At 38.7% G+C, this 14,988-nt stretch overlaps 1 protein-coding gene across 1 annotated transcript in view; it reads right to left on the bottom strand.

The window, feature by feature from the left end:
- The window catches only part of AK9 (adenylate kinase 9), a 137,467-nt gene extending 123,902 nt beyond the window's left edge, over positions 1-13,565 (bottom strand). Inside the window, exons 1-3 of the mRNA XM_078155579.1 lie at positions 13,500-13,565; positions 2,110-2,231; positions 588-651 (exon numbers count right to left, since the gene is read on the bottom strand). Of these exons, the coding sequence (XP_078011705.1) occupies positions 588-651; positions 2,110-2,229 (184 nt within the window). The 5' untranslated portion in view covers positions 2,230-2,231; positions 13,500-13,565. The remainder of the gene's footprint in view (positions 1-587; positions 652-2,109; positions 2,232-13,499) is intronic.
- Between the last annotated feature and the right edge of the window lie 1,423 nt (positions 13,566-14,988).

Here is a 14,988-nt window from a genome sequence, read left to right as displayed (position 1 = left end):
AGAAGAAGAAGTGGGATTAAGATGCAGGATTTACTTACATGGTAGGATTATGATTTTGGTATAAAGAATTCTGCTTGGTAGTGAGGATGACTACATTCTAAAATATATTGCAAGGAAAGCTGTAGAATAATCTTCTTTAAAAAGAAGACTTATGAATGTGTGTGTATTTCACTTCTATCTGAGATAGTTTTGAATTATAGATTTATAGAGCTGGAGGGACCTGGAAACAATACACCTTTCATCTCCTTACTTGCAGGCAAGACCACATCGATCTCAAAGCAGTAATTATAGATGACAATCAATCTATGCATCACTTATTAAGCACCCACTATATAGTTTTGGCCCTAGTTTTTATAAAAACCTTCAGAGAAGATTTCATTAATTCTTTTGGTGAGTCATTGCATGAAAATATCAACTTCTTCCTAGTATATTAAGATACAGTCCTTCCAAGAGACATAGAAATGAATGAAATGATCTCTTAAGATCTTTTCCAACGCTAAAGTTCTACAAACAAGAAATTAAGCAAAGCAAGAGTGTAAAATATATCAATATGATTGTGTTATGATAGCAGTGTAGATAATATTTACCTTCAACAAGAGTACATTTCCATGTCTGTGATATTTTTTGGGCTAATGTTGTCTTTCCAACCCCCTTTAAAAAACATATGTTAGTTTAAAATCAGTATAACAGTCATGTAACAAATATAAATAAAATGCAAGCCTGTGAATATTCTAACCTTTAAAGCTTGTTTTGAAAAATATTGTCAGTTTTTAAAATTATTTCCAACCTTTTTTTTATATAATATATGCAATATATCAGTATATTTTGGGTTGCTTCTACTACAGAAAGCTAAAGGCAGGTTTCTTTGCCTCAGGTCTATGAAAAATTTAAAAAAATTATATAATTGTATTTCAGAATAATTGGTTTTCTTTGCAACCCTACGGATTTTCTTTTATGCATTTAATTAGAAAGCATTCTTCTGAGTATGGATCCATACTGTCAAAGGGATCATGGCACAGAAAACACTAAGAACTCCTGATTTATGGTATATTATTGGGTTCATCCATATTCTTTGCTTCTGTGTTCATTAGCATATTTTCTTTTACCCTGTTTTCACTTAAAAAGAAGCCTTTTCCACCTTGGGTAAAAAAGTAGGGTAGGAAAGGGAAGTACAATTTCTATCATTTAGCTCCACTTCAGGGTTCTCTGTTTCTTCAGGTGGTACGTAGATGACTCTGGGTTCTCAAATGCCATGGACAAGCTCTGGCGGTTCCTAATGAACTTGAATATGGGACTTCAGGTATTTCTCTATTATCTAAAGATCAGTCTAGTTAAATTCAGAGAAGCTTTCACCAGGTTGGCTCAAAAGGATGAAATTTTCATCCCCAGTGACTCTTGAAGATTCTCTACTAAGCCAAAGAGAGGTTGCAACCTGCATCAGCAGAGGGAGTACCCACACTAACACAATCATAGATGGTTTTAAGTAATTGTAATTTTATTAAATGTAGTTCATCATTCCAAAATATTGAGATCTTTTTTTTTTTGGATCCTGATTCCATCAATGAATTAGTTATCCTTTTCCCTTTCACATAGACCATATATTTAATAAAAATTGCAGCCATATCTTTGTCCGAGACAGAGAGAGAGAGAGAGAGCCTTTAGGGTATGCTGGTAGAGACCTCTCTACAAGTAGCTGTCAACCTACTAGTTAACTCTCTTTAGGTACGATTGAACAATCAGCTTTAAATCCACCTAAGTATACTATTAATTCGTTCCACATTATGCCATACTATCCACTTGGATATCATGAGACAGTCTGTCAAATGTCTTGCTGAAATCCAGATATACAAATTTGTTTTTCGTAAAATGAATCATCCTTTAGTTTGTGGGCAAAATAAAACTTTCCAAATATTGAAACAAATATAAAAAAGGGGCACACTTTAATGGCTACAGTAATTTCAAACTGACTTCACATAAGCAATCTAAAGAAAAATCAACCCAGCTAAACTTGTATGTTGTTTTCATGCTTATCAGACAACTTACACAGATTATGATAGGGCAAAATAAACAAAATGTGTATCAGATGGAAATTTAGAAATGATAGCTTACTGGTTTCCCAAATATAATGATGCAGAGAGGTTTGGACAACATAAAGTTTCTCTCAGTTTCATCCTCATCGAATATATCCACAAAAGGAAATTTTTCCTCCTCTGGTTTTAAAGAAGCCATTTCTAGGGTAAGAAATAACAAAGGGCAATTAATGGGGGGATGGAGGGATTAGAGGTGATAATCATTTGAGATCAATTGAGCCCCAATAAGGGCCAAAAAACCTGAATTAATCTTTTTCTCTCTGAGTGAACTAAAAACACCCCTTCCTGTGTTAGCAAATTTCAGGACCAGGTGGAGCTCACCAACATTCTTCCTGTTCGTCATCACTGAGCCCAGGATGTCTGGGACCAAACACTGTCTTGATTAATGAGACTTTTCCTTGTTTTGTATCCTATAGACATATGTTTTGTAGAGGAAACACATATCCCGGATCTACAATTTTGATTGATACTTTGACATTCTTCTATTGTATTTACAATCTATGCAGTTAGGTAACTTCCTTTTTTTATGTTGTATGTTAGGAAACATATGGAGGCTATACCTTTTTTTTTTTCTGTAACACAGACATCCTGAGTCGGATCATTCTAAACTGTATAAAACCCCTCTCATTTTGCTTAATCTCCGAGTCAGAATCACATTCTGGCTTCCATGTTAACATGATTCGCTAACTGAAAGGGAATAAACTATATAATCATGTATCACCTAACTTGTTTGCCTTCTTTAACCAAACTTTCAGGTTAACAGAGGAGATAATGAAAATACACCAAGAGAAAAAAACTAATCAGAGGCTCTCTGAATCAGGATCCTAATACTCCAGCAGAGAATTGAGTAACATTCAGTAATTCAAAGGAATATATAACTAAGAGGCTGGGCAACAGGCCTTCTGTTTCATTTGGTCTAAAGTCAGACAGTTAGTTATCCACAGACATTTATTAAGCACTTGCTATGTTCCAGGCACTGAGCTAAATGTTGGGGATACAGAAAAGAGGCAAAAAAAAAAAGTCTTCAAGGAGCTTACAAACTATTGAGAGAAACAAAAAGCAAGCAAATAAACACAAACAAGTTACATATGAGAAAAATAAGAAATAATTAAAAGAGAGAAGGCACTACCAATCAATCAATAAACATTTATTAAGCACCTACTATGTACCAGGTGGGGCAACTAGGTAGTGCAGTAGATAGAGTGCCAGGTCTGGAGTCTGGAAGACTTATCTTCCTGAGTTCAAACATGGCCTCTGACACTTGCTAGATGTGTGACCTTGGGCAAATCACTTAATCCTGTTTGTCTTAGTTCCCTCACCTATAGAAATGAGCTGGAGAAGGAAATAGCAAACCACTCCAGTATCTTTGCCAAGAAAATCCCAAGTCGGGTCTCAAGGAGTCAGACATGACTGAATGACTGAACAAAAATCTCTTGGACAGCATGAAAGAATTGTGGGTAGTGAAACCCCAGGTGTATATTTGTTGTTGTTCAGTCATGTTTGATTCTTCAGTCCACGAAGTTTTCGCAAAGATACTGGAGCTGTTTTCCATTTCTTTCTCCAGTGGATTAAGGTAAACAGAGGTTGAGTGACTTGCCCAAGGTCACACATTTAGTGTCTGAGGTTGCATTTGGACTCAGCTCTTCCTGACTCTAGTCCTAGCGCTCTATCCACTGAACCACCTAGCTGCCTCCCCAAGGAGTGCTAAAAAGGGGCAGGGTACACCAGTGACATTCTTCTAGGTCTGCAGTGGATAAGACATGATAAAATAACAATAGACAGAGAACAAAAGGCACTTCAGGACAAAGGGAAGATGAGGTGTTCCTACTGCCTGAATTTGCACATCACATCGCCCAGGAAAAGGGGAAAGGCAGGGGGGAGTGAAAAGAGGGTGAATTGCTAATTTAATAGCAAGGATCCCTGGGGAAAGTGAGCACTCAGTGTTTCATGATGAAATTATGCTTGATTTCAGCAATGCTTTTTGAAATAAAAAGTAATTTTATTTATTGCCTGCGTACTCAAATTTAGTTTATTTAGCATTTTTATCTATAACTCAACACACATTTGTTGAGCACCTACTGCAAACCAGGCACTCTGCAAGGTGCTAAGGTTACAAAAAAGAAATATTTCCTGCGAATAAGGAGTTGGGTGGAGGCAACATAAGGAAATACACAATGCATACACATAAAACATTCTTGGGGTAGGGAAAGAACTAATGGGTGTGTGTGTGGGGGGTGATCAGGAATAGCTTTTTAGAGAAGGTAGCACTTGATATGAGCCTTGAAGTGAACTAGGGACTCCCAAGAGGTAGAGGGCATGAGGAACACAGAGGATGGTATGTAAGGAGATACATGCCATGTCTGTGGAACTGCAGCCAGGCCAGTCTCACTAGAATGCAGAGTGTAGGAAGGAGGTAATAATGTGAAATCTGTCTAGAAAGATAGGCTGGGGCCAGACTGTAAAGGGCTTTAAATCTCAAACAAAGGTGTTTATCTTTTATCCTAGAGGTTGAGAAGGAATCATTGAAACTCTGAACTAAGGAGTGACAAAGGAATTGGTGCTGATGAATGCATGGCAAGGTAAAGGACAGTTACATTTCTGAAAACACCTGAGCTATGCCATATTCCTTTTGATGGGTCTGTGTTGGAAATCAAAGGGCTCAGATAGTCAGTGACTCAGCAGGACACTCAAGAGACAGTTGAAAGATACTGTGGGAAGTCTAGCAGCAAAGGAATGCAAAATTCTGAGCTGACAAGACAAGGTAGCGTCTCAAATCCCAAGCCACAGGTCAGAAAGCACGTAGAGAGAAGGGGTGTAGGATACATGGAGACCACTAGGTGGCGCAGTGGATAGAGTACTGGGCCTGAAGTCAGGACGACCTGAGTTCAAATGTGTATTCAGACATGTGCTAGTTGTATGACCCTAGGTCTGTTACTTCATCTCTGTCTGCCTCAGTTTTCTCAGCTGTAAAACAGAGATCATTAACAGCACTTACTTCCCAGGGTGTTTGTGAGGATCAAAAGAGACAATGTAAACCACTTAGCACAGTGCCTGGTACATAATAAGTAAATAAAGTAAATGAACACTATTATTATTACTACTACTATTAATAATTTTTGTTTTTCAGTTAAGTCTGATTCTTTGCGACCCCTTTTGGGGTTTCCTTGGCAAAGATACTGGACTGGTTTGCCACTTCCTTCTCCAGCTCATTTTACAGATGAGGAAACCGAGGCAAACAGGGTTTAAGTGACTTGCCCAGGGTTACACAGATGGTGGTAAGGGCAGATTTGAATTCAAGAAGATTAATAAATCATGGGCAATGGCAATTAACGTTGACCTGAATGACTTATAGCTGCATTCCTTTATATCCTCAAAGAAGAGCTTCCTAGCTGATTCCCGATACCAAATTCAGGATCTTACATAGATGTCTATGATGGTATATGACGTGGTTATCCTCAGTTTCCTCAACTGTCAAAAGCCGATCATTAATAGCACCTACATCCTAGAGTACAAGCTATACCACTGATAACTCACAGGACGGATAGGAAGGAAGTCAGTGATTTGACTTCAAATATATAACGCAACAGGATTTAAGCTCTTTTAGGGATTTTTGTCTGTATTTTCAGTTCCTAACATAATGCCTGGCACAAAGCATTATTTTTTTCAAAAATTGCTGCTGATTGTTAGAACTGACCAGTATGAGTGGTGGCAAAACAATTAGTTTGAATAAAAATACTCATCCTATTCTCCCATATATTTTGAGTGATAAACAGAAACATCAAAGACTTTTTTTTCCTCTGATCATCCTAAAGAAGACTGAGGATATAAAAGGAAAATCAAAATGAACAGTTGCAGTATGACTTTAAATCACAGCATATAGAAAATCCCCAAATCCTGGAGACCCTTAGAAAATGTGCAAATCCAAGTTACAGATGAAGACAACATTAAAATTCTTTGACATCTATTGTCACTGGGGCATGGGTGGCCATGGGACAAGGAAGTCAGGGAAAGCCAAAAATGGTAATCAGGCCAGGATAGTAAGTGATATATAGGCCAGAGATCACAGCTAGGGAGAAAGCTCAGAAAGCCAAATTCTGCAGAGTCACTCTGAATTTGGAAGGCATATATGAGATCACAGTCTGAGGGAGCAGGTAAAACTGAAGGACAGGAGCTGTCAGAGTTCTTAGGTGTAATCAAGCAGGAGAAAAATAGGAAGATGCATGATCAATGCTCTAGATAGTGCAGTGGGTAGAGCTCTGGAATTACTGTGTCACAGTACTTCTAATTCTATGCTAATCCTCTAACTTTATGTGAGTACTGCACATATTACTTACCATTCTTGCATGGTTGTGTACTTAAGTACTGATATCTGTTGTACCACTCCATAAACTGTGATTGATTACAAGCCAAGTTAATATGAGCCCTGGGTCTATCCAGGTTTTGGAATATTGGAGCAAGATGATAAGCTTAGATTCCCCCTAACAGATTTCTGATGTTGGGTGTGTCTAATACCCAGAGCAAAACTCCCTGGATGATTGTGGACAATTTGGGTAGATGTGAGATTCTTTCTGAAGCATGGGAGTGGGAGTGGGAGAAACAGATAAGATACTATTTATGCTGTATAAATTATCTGAAATCAGTGTGAATTCCAGCATCATCTGAAGATATTAAAAGTTGGAGAGTGCACTTGGACACCGGTTTTGAGACTTCTTGAGGATGGGGTGGTAGCAAGAAGGTTCAAGACTCTCTTGTGGAGGGAAGATTGTATCAAAGAAAGGCAAGATCCTTCTTAAGAAGGAAATTAGCACATTTGCTAGCTGGTGATGGTTAACAGTTTGTGAAACTCTATTGCAAATTCAAGGAACTCACCATGTCAAATTGAGAAGCTGGGAGGTCTATCTATATTCCTTTAGGAAATCAGCTGAATTCTGGATCTGATGCATCAACTGAAATCCTACAGCAGTGATAGGAAATTTATATGGAAAGCCCCAGTGGACCTACATTTGATCTTATTTCTGGCCAGAAGCTACTGTGTTGGGAGATTGTAGCGTGAGAATGCTTACAAAGACAATTTTGGCAATATATAACAAGCCTATGTACAACTTCTCAATACTTGCTGAGTAGAGGGAGGGAAGATGTCAGACTTCTTACTGCATGTGGAAAGGATGCTAGTCAAAGGAGCCTTCATGTAGAAGAACTGGACAGGCTCAGACTCTCCTGAACAAGGAGCAGGTGGCTGGGTGAAGGCTGTTATTACAAAAAGTTCATCTACATAAAAATATAAGTTGATGCTTTATAAATGCTTTTGATTAACTGTCTACTATGACTTTAGCTTCTCAGATTCTCATGGTACCATTTCAAAGAAAAATATGCAAAGAAAGGGGCATAGTCCTCCTTTTATTTATCCTTTCTATCCCAACCATAATTAAATTTCCCTGCTTAGCTAGCAGATTTTTTTTTTAAGCCCACGATCTTCCCTGACTTCCACTGGTCCTCCTGTCATGTGCCTTAGCTCCTTCAGTAAGGTCATTAAGGAATGATCATCTTAGTAGGATCAGAATCACAACCATTTAAAGAGCTGGAGACAGAATCATCACAGAGAGCTCCTTCAAGTGTAAATATGCAGCAGACAGAAAGAAATAATACCCCAAAGAACCCATAACACCAAAACAACATTGTTTTAAGCATGAACTCAGACCTACCAAGTAGCTATTCTTCCTAGTCTCATACGTAATTAATCTCTTTATAACTGCATAACTGTGCCCGCCAAGTCCTCAAAATATTTTAGTATCATTAATGCTTCTTCCTTCCCTTAAATACCCTGCCTAATGCAGGACAGGAACATCCAGGCCATTACTTAGTGCCCAACCCCATCTCTCTTCCATTTTTGCCACACCATCCAAGGCATTGTGTTATTACTTCCAGACCTCCAACCAACTCCCCAGTTTGACAGAAAACCTGAGTATATTCCAATCTTTTTGAATGAAGGGAAAGGAATTTGGTCAGAAAGGAATGTTACCTCTGGAAGGAAACAGAGGAAGAAAGGATTGGTCCAACCTTTGAGGGAGGAGGAAGGACCAAAAGAGTCAAAAGGAGAAAATTATTTTAAAAAAAAATTATTTATTTGTTTTTAGTTTTCAACATTCACTTCTACAAAATTTTGAGTTCTAAATTTTCTCCCCTTCCCTCAGCTCCTCCCTCCTGAAGACAGTGTGAAATCTGATACAGGCTATACATGTACAATATTTCCACATTAGTCATATTGTAAAGAAGAATTAGAACCAAAGGGAAAAACCATGAGAAAGAAGAAGCAAACAAACAAAAAAGAGAAAATAGTATGGTTTGATCTGCATTCAGAATCTATAGTTTTTTCTCTGGATGTGGATAGCATTTTCCATAATGAGTCTTTTGGAATTGTCTCAGATCCTTGCATTGCTGAGAAGAGTTAAGTCTATCAAAGTCGGTCATCACACAATGTTGCTGTTACTTATACAGTGTTCTCCTGCTTCTGCTCACTTAATTCAGCGTCAGTTCATGTAAGTCTTTCCAGGTTTTCTGAAGTTCACCTGTTCATCATTTCTTTCTTTTTTTAATATTAATTAATTTTTAGTTTTCAACATTCACTTCCATAAGATTTTGAGTTTCAAATTTTCTCCTCCCCCACCCCAAGACATCATGCAATCTAATATAGGCTCTATATATACATTCATATTAAATATATTTTCACATTAGTCACGTTGTAAAGAAGAATTAGAACCAATGGAAGGAACCATGGAAAAGAAGAATCAAAAGAGAGAGAAAGAGAGAGAGAGAGAGAGAGAGAGAGAGAGAGAGAGAGAGAGCGAGAGAGAGCACAAATAGTATGCTTCAATCTGCATTCAGGCTCCATAGTTCTTTTTCTGGATGTGGATAGCATTTTCCATCATGAGTCTTTTGAAGTTGTCTTAGATCCTCGCGTTGCTGTGAAGAGCTAAGTCTATCAGAGTTAGTCACTGCTCAATGTTGCTGTTACTGTGTACGATGTTCTCCTGCTTCTGCTCCCTTTACTCAGCATCAGTTCATGTAAGTCTTTCCAGGTTTTCTAAAGTCTGCCTGCTTATCATTTCTTATGGCACAATAGTATTCCATTACATTCATATACCACAACTTGTTCAGCCACGTCCCAATTGATGGGTACTTCCTCAATTTCCAATCCTTGGCCACCACAAAAAGAGTTGCTATAAATATTTTTGTACATGCGGGTCCTTTCCCCATTTTTATGGGGATATAGACCTAGAAGTGGTATTGCCGGGTCAAAGGGTATGCACAGTTTCATAGCCCTTTGGCCATAGTTTCAAATTGCTCTCCAGAATGGCTGGATCAGTTCACAACTCCACCAACAATGCATTAGAAAGGAGAAAATTCTTAAGGACATAGAAAGTAGGTTTTAAAAACTACTGTCTTGGAACCATCTTATGATTCCTAGGTGAACTGTGTCTTTTACAGTGGAAAACTTCTCTAAGTCTTTCACTTCCCCAAATGGCCCAAGTCTATTGCCTTTTTAATCACTGCTGTAATTTTCCTTTACATGATGGGGAAATGGCTATTCAGACACACCTAGATTAACAGGAAACAAATTCTCCTATGAAATGGCAGAGAACAATGAGTCTTGTTGGTTGGTCCCAGATTTATGTCATCATTTACAATAATGAGACTTTCTTGACTGCCCAAGACTGGTAACAAGAGGGCAGTTCCATGAAACTTGACAAGTAGGCAAACTGATCTAGCTGAATCAAACATTGGAAGTTTATGGATTATTCAGCTCATGTGAACTAAATGTGATCAACAGATCACAGAATTTCAGAGAGGATCTCAGAGGTGATTTAATTTACCCCTTACTTGCAAGGGATCTCTCTTGGTGCTCTTAAAATACAAGGGCAACAGAAGAGGAAACCTTTAACTCTACTACTGCCACTACACTTGCTTCATGCCATTTCTTCTTCATTTAGTGTTTTTCCAACCACTAAACTCATAACAAGTACCCTTAGAGCACATCTTTACTGAAGAATCCCATAATTATAAGAAGCTATAATCTCGACAAATGCTTTCTTAAATAAGCCTTAAGTTTATGTAATTTAGCTTTACAGTTGTGCATGCTGTAGACGATGTTGTGCTGCGTCACAGAGCTGGTCACAGAAGATTACTGCTATAATTCTAGTAACCTCCATTTTTGATAGACAACAAAGCAAAATTGTACTGAGAGATCCTACTGTACTTCATGATGTTACACTTCTGGAAAACTTTAATATTTGTTTATTTTCTATTGTATGTGCTAGGGTATCTCGCCCAAGCAGACATTAGTCTTATCATGACAATGACACAAGGTTTACAATTTATATTTACATAGGAAAGTAAGGCGCTTCATAATGCAGTGTGATCATGCCCCACCTAACACCATTCATGACTAGCTCCACAAAAACACCCCAACTTTAGCTGAAGCACTGTTGTAGAGCAAACAATTACTTTGCAACTATGCTATAAATGAAGATACATTTCTTAACTAACATTTGGTCTATAAAAATCCTTAAAAACGGTCTTTACAGAGACCTGAGACCATACATAATAGGATGGAGTTGGGGTGGGTATGGGGATGTAAATAACCTGGATGAACTAGCAGACCTGATATACAAAAGTTGTTGAGTTGACCTGACATACAAAATCATGAGAAGGAATGGCAACAGAATGGGGGAATGGCTGTGTGTGTGTGTGTGTGTGTAGGACTGTGTTTGTGAGTGGCTTCAAAATAGTAAGAATCTGAAGATATTTGGGGGGATGGGAAGAAGGGTTAAATCTTCCCTTGTAGGAAGCCACTAACCTCCATTTAAACATTTAGCTAATGATAATACTTTTGCAGATGAGTTTGGTTGCAGTTTCTCAAAAATCTTTTTTATTTATTTATTTTGTGAGACAATTGGGGCTAAGTGACTTGCTTAGGGTCACACAGCTAGTAAGTGTTATGTGTCTGAAGTCAAATTTGAACTCAGGTCCTCCTCACTTCAGAGCCAGTGCACTATTCACTGCGTCACACACCTGTCCCCTCTCAAAAATATTTTTAAAAAATTATTTCATTCCTAGTAGGGAAGGCACAATACATCTCCCTAGATGAATTTAACCGTGGAAAACTACTGAATCCTAGTGTAGAAAGGGAGACATAACTGATTAGAGGTGGAGCCTGAGAGTTCAGGAGCCCAATTCCTCTGCCCCAGGCTTCAAGAAAGTGAAAGGGTAATCAAAAGTACAATAACTTTGAACATATAGAAGCCCAATAAAGCTCTTTGGAAAGTTTCCCCCTCTTGTGTTCTTTTTTATATTTCAGTAACAGCTACATAGAGAAAATAACTTGTTATTTGTTATGAATAAGATAGCTACTGAGGACCTTACATAAATGAACTGCCTGTATAATTTCAATTCAATTAAAAAAAATTATTTGAAGGGGCAGCTAGGTGGCACAGTGGACAGAGTACTGGCCCTAGAGTCAGGAGGATCTGAGTTCAAATACGGCCTCAGACACATAATACTTCCTAGCTGTGTGACTCTGGGGAAGTCACTTAACCCAAATTGCCTCACTCAAAAACCAAATTTGTTTTAGCTTTTTTTTTTTTTATATTATAAGTCACAAGCTAAATGCTGAATGTAAAAAGATAAAAATGAAACAATTTCTGCCTTCAAGGAGCTTATAATCTACTTCACATATTTCTGTGATATTTAACATGAAGGTGAATAGGAGGAAGCCTGGCTCAGATGGTGTTAGCTAAGAAAACTTGACTTGGGAATGAAGCTTGTTTATAATGCATTAATAACATTATTATTTCTTCGCCTGATAAATTTAAAGTAGCACATACCTTTATTTTTATTTTTTTGGGCAATTGGGGTTATGTGACTTGCCTAGGGTCACAGCTAGTAAGTGCTATGTATCTGAGGCCAGATTTGAACTCAGGTCCTCCTGACTTCAGGGCCAGTGCTCTATTCACTGCACCACCTAGCTGCCCCAGCATACACCTTTATTAATCTTTATTTCATGATATGTTATAGAAGGAAAAGCACTAGCTCTGGAGCAGTCCAAGGACCCTGGTTCAAATCCCACTTTTGCTAATCTTCTACCTGTATGACATCCACAAGTCATTTCACACACCTGGGCCTCAGTCTTTTCATCTCTAAAATGACAGGGGTGGACTAAGATGTCTCTGAAGTCCTTTCAGCTCTAGATCTGAGATCATTCTAAAAGTGACTAATGCCTGATGCTATTGGATCAGATTCTATCTACAGAGTTCTATGAAGACAAATCATTCATTGCCATGCATGAAAAATAATGTGAGTCATTATGTGAATTCAAATTCTGGGCTGCAGAAGCAAAATTTTAGACAAAGTCCCTATCTGGTCAAACCTGCTACTTCCAGAATGCCATTCCATGTGCATCCTTTTCAAAACCTTATGACTCTTCAAGCACAGCAACAATTGTTTAAATCATGGCTATAAATATCCATGAGAAACTTGAAAACAATAGCAGATCACTTGGTGCCAGGGTAGTTTTCCAATTAAAACCCAAGACCATCTACAGAAAACTTTTAGTCATTTAGAAATGATAAGGAAAGTACTTAACTTTACTGAATTTTCAGAAAATCTCAGAACAATTTTTTTTAAAACAGAGAAAGGCAGAATATCACAGCTAGATTTTCAATATCATGGTTTGCAGGATAATAGATTTTTAAAACCTGCATCAAATGAAGCCTTGAAATGCAGCCTGGTGCACTGAGAAAGATGCAATATTGGAGTAGCAGAAAGAATACTTTATTGGCAGACAGAAGCTAGAATTCAATGCCTGACTTTCTGCATGACTCTGGACACTTGATTGTTTTACAAAATGTAGAACTGACCAGATGGTTTGTTCCAAAAGTCTGTTGAACTGAATTGGATTTTAAAATTCCTATAATGTAGAGACATGTGACTTCATCTACAAAAAGGGGAAACTCAGAAAGTCCTGAGGGGCGCCCTAAACCAGGGACCCTCTTGCAAGGGGGGAAGGAAGGTAAAGATGCTTCTTATTTAGAACTAAAAGGGCTCTTAAAAGTCATCTAGGCCACCCCCCCCCTTCCTTATACAGATAAGGAAACTGAGGCCCAGAGATGAGCTGTACAAAATCACACGCAGTAAGTAAACATCAATGTCCACATTCGAACCCTGCTCCCGATTGCAAAACCAGAGCTCTATTTACCACACAGGAGACCTATCCAGGTTCACAAAAGAGGTGAGTGTGGAAGAAAATTGGAAAAGGGAAAGGCCATAGAGGGTATAAGCAGGGATTGGGGGAAGGTGGGGGGATGGAGGGTGTGTGTGAAAGGTCTCCGTTCCTCCGGGAAGAATAGTACTTACTACTTCACTGCAGCAAGCAGCTTCCACAGCTTCCGTTGTCAAGGCCGGTTGCACCTCCCGCCACAGCCACCTGCAAGATATGTTTTTAGTCGTTGCCTTGGAAACTAGCCGGCAGGCCCTGCACGCCCTGGGGGAAAGAGGCTGCGCAGACTGGAGCCTGGGACTGGGCGGGGCCCAGACTCCAAGCAGCTTTGTCTCTACTGGGGCAAGAGAAGGAACTGGGCTAGGGGTTAGATCTGACTCCTGGGGGTCTGAGGATTGATTTAGCCTGGAAAGGGATCGCAGCTTTGATGAATGCAGAGTGCACAAGGAAGCGGGTCGCAGAACACAGACACACACACAGACACACACACACACACACACAACACACACACACACACACACACACACACATCTCTTGACTTGGATAGGTCTTGCATTTCATAAAATGAGATTTTTGTAAAGCGCTTTGCAAACCTTAAAGCGCTTCATAAATGCTTGTTATTATTTCTATAGAAGTAAATGTTGGGTGCTGAGATCCAGGGAGGAGGTAAAGTTAAAATTTTACTCATTTTCTTTTGGTACCCATACAATGCATTATCATTTACTTTAGCAAGAGAAATGTTTCTCTTCTTTTACTTCCACTTCCCAATGAATAATTAGGCTACAATGTTTATTTAAAGCACTAATTGTCATTTTAAAACTCAAGACTCCTTTGGGAGCCTACTCATCAGTGGCCGAATGACCACGGATCCTCACTGCTTTGCTAAAACTCCTTCAATTACCGAATGAACATAATCCGAAGTGTCCTGGTATTCAAAAGCTTCCAGGATCTGACATCACCTCACCTTTCTAGCCTATCTTACACTATTTCCCACTGCTGACTTTGTCAAGTCATTTAACCCTGTTTGCCTTAGTTTTCTCATCTGTAAAATGAGCTGGAAAAGGAAATGGTAAACCATTCCAATATCTTTGCCAAAAAAACCCCAAATGGGGTCACACAGTGTCAGACATGACTGAAACAACCACAATAGCTGTTAGTAGTTAACAGCATGTGAACAATTCAGCAACCATATTTTTAAAAAAACCCTCTAAATTACTAATAGAGAAGTGGAAAGCAGTCTGGCAGAAACTAGGCATATACCAACATTTCACACTGTCAACTCTGAAAATGACCAAAAAGTCACAGAGGTTATGCAACTGCTGTTAACCTCTCACATAGGTTATCACAGCCACAGTTAACTCTAAGGAATAAAATAAAATAAAACCAAAGAGCTAGACAAAAAGCTTTCTTAATTCCTTTGGAGGAGGGAAATGAGATGCTTGCCAGGGCCTCCTTTAGTAGGAGACTTGCTTTAGTGAGGGTAAATCTCAATACGTATACCAACGGTTATGCCACGAGCTATTGCCCTGACAATGAGGGGTAACAGCTACAATGAGACAAAGTTTGATTCACAGCAGGGCTTCATGCCTGGAACATGGGTCCTACAGGTGCTTGTTCAAGCTCAGA

The sequence above is a fragment of the Phascolarctos cinereus genome, unplaced genomic scaffold (genome assembly GCF_003287225.1).
Source record: "Phascolarctos cinereus isolate Bilbo 61053 unplaced genomic scaffold, phaCin_HiC Scaffold_5;HRSCAF=322, whole genome shotgun sequence".
Classification (NCBI taxonomy): domain Eukaryota; kingdom Metazoa; phylum Chordata; class Mammalia; order Diprotodontia; family Phascolarctidae; genus Phascolarctos; species Phascolarctos cinereus.
Note: the sequence above shows the minus strand (reverse complement) of the source record. Positions and strands in the feature narration are given on the sequence as shown.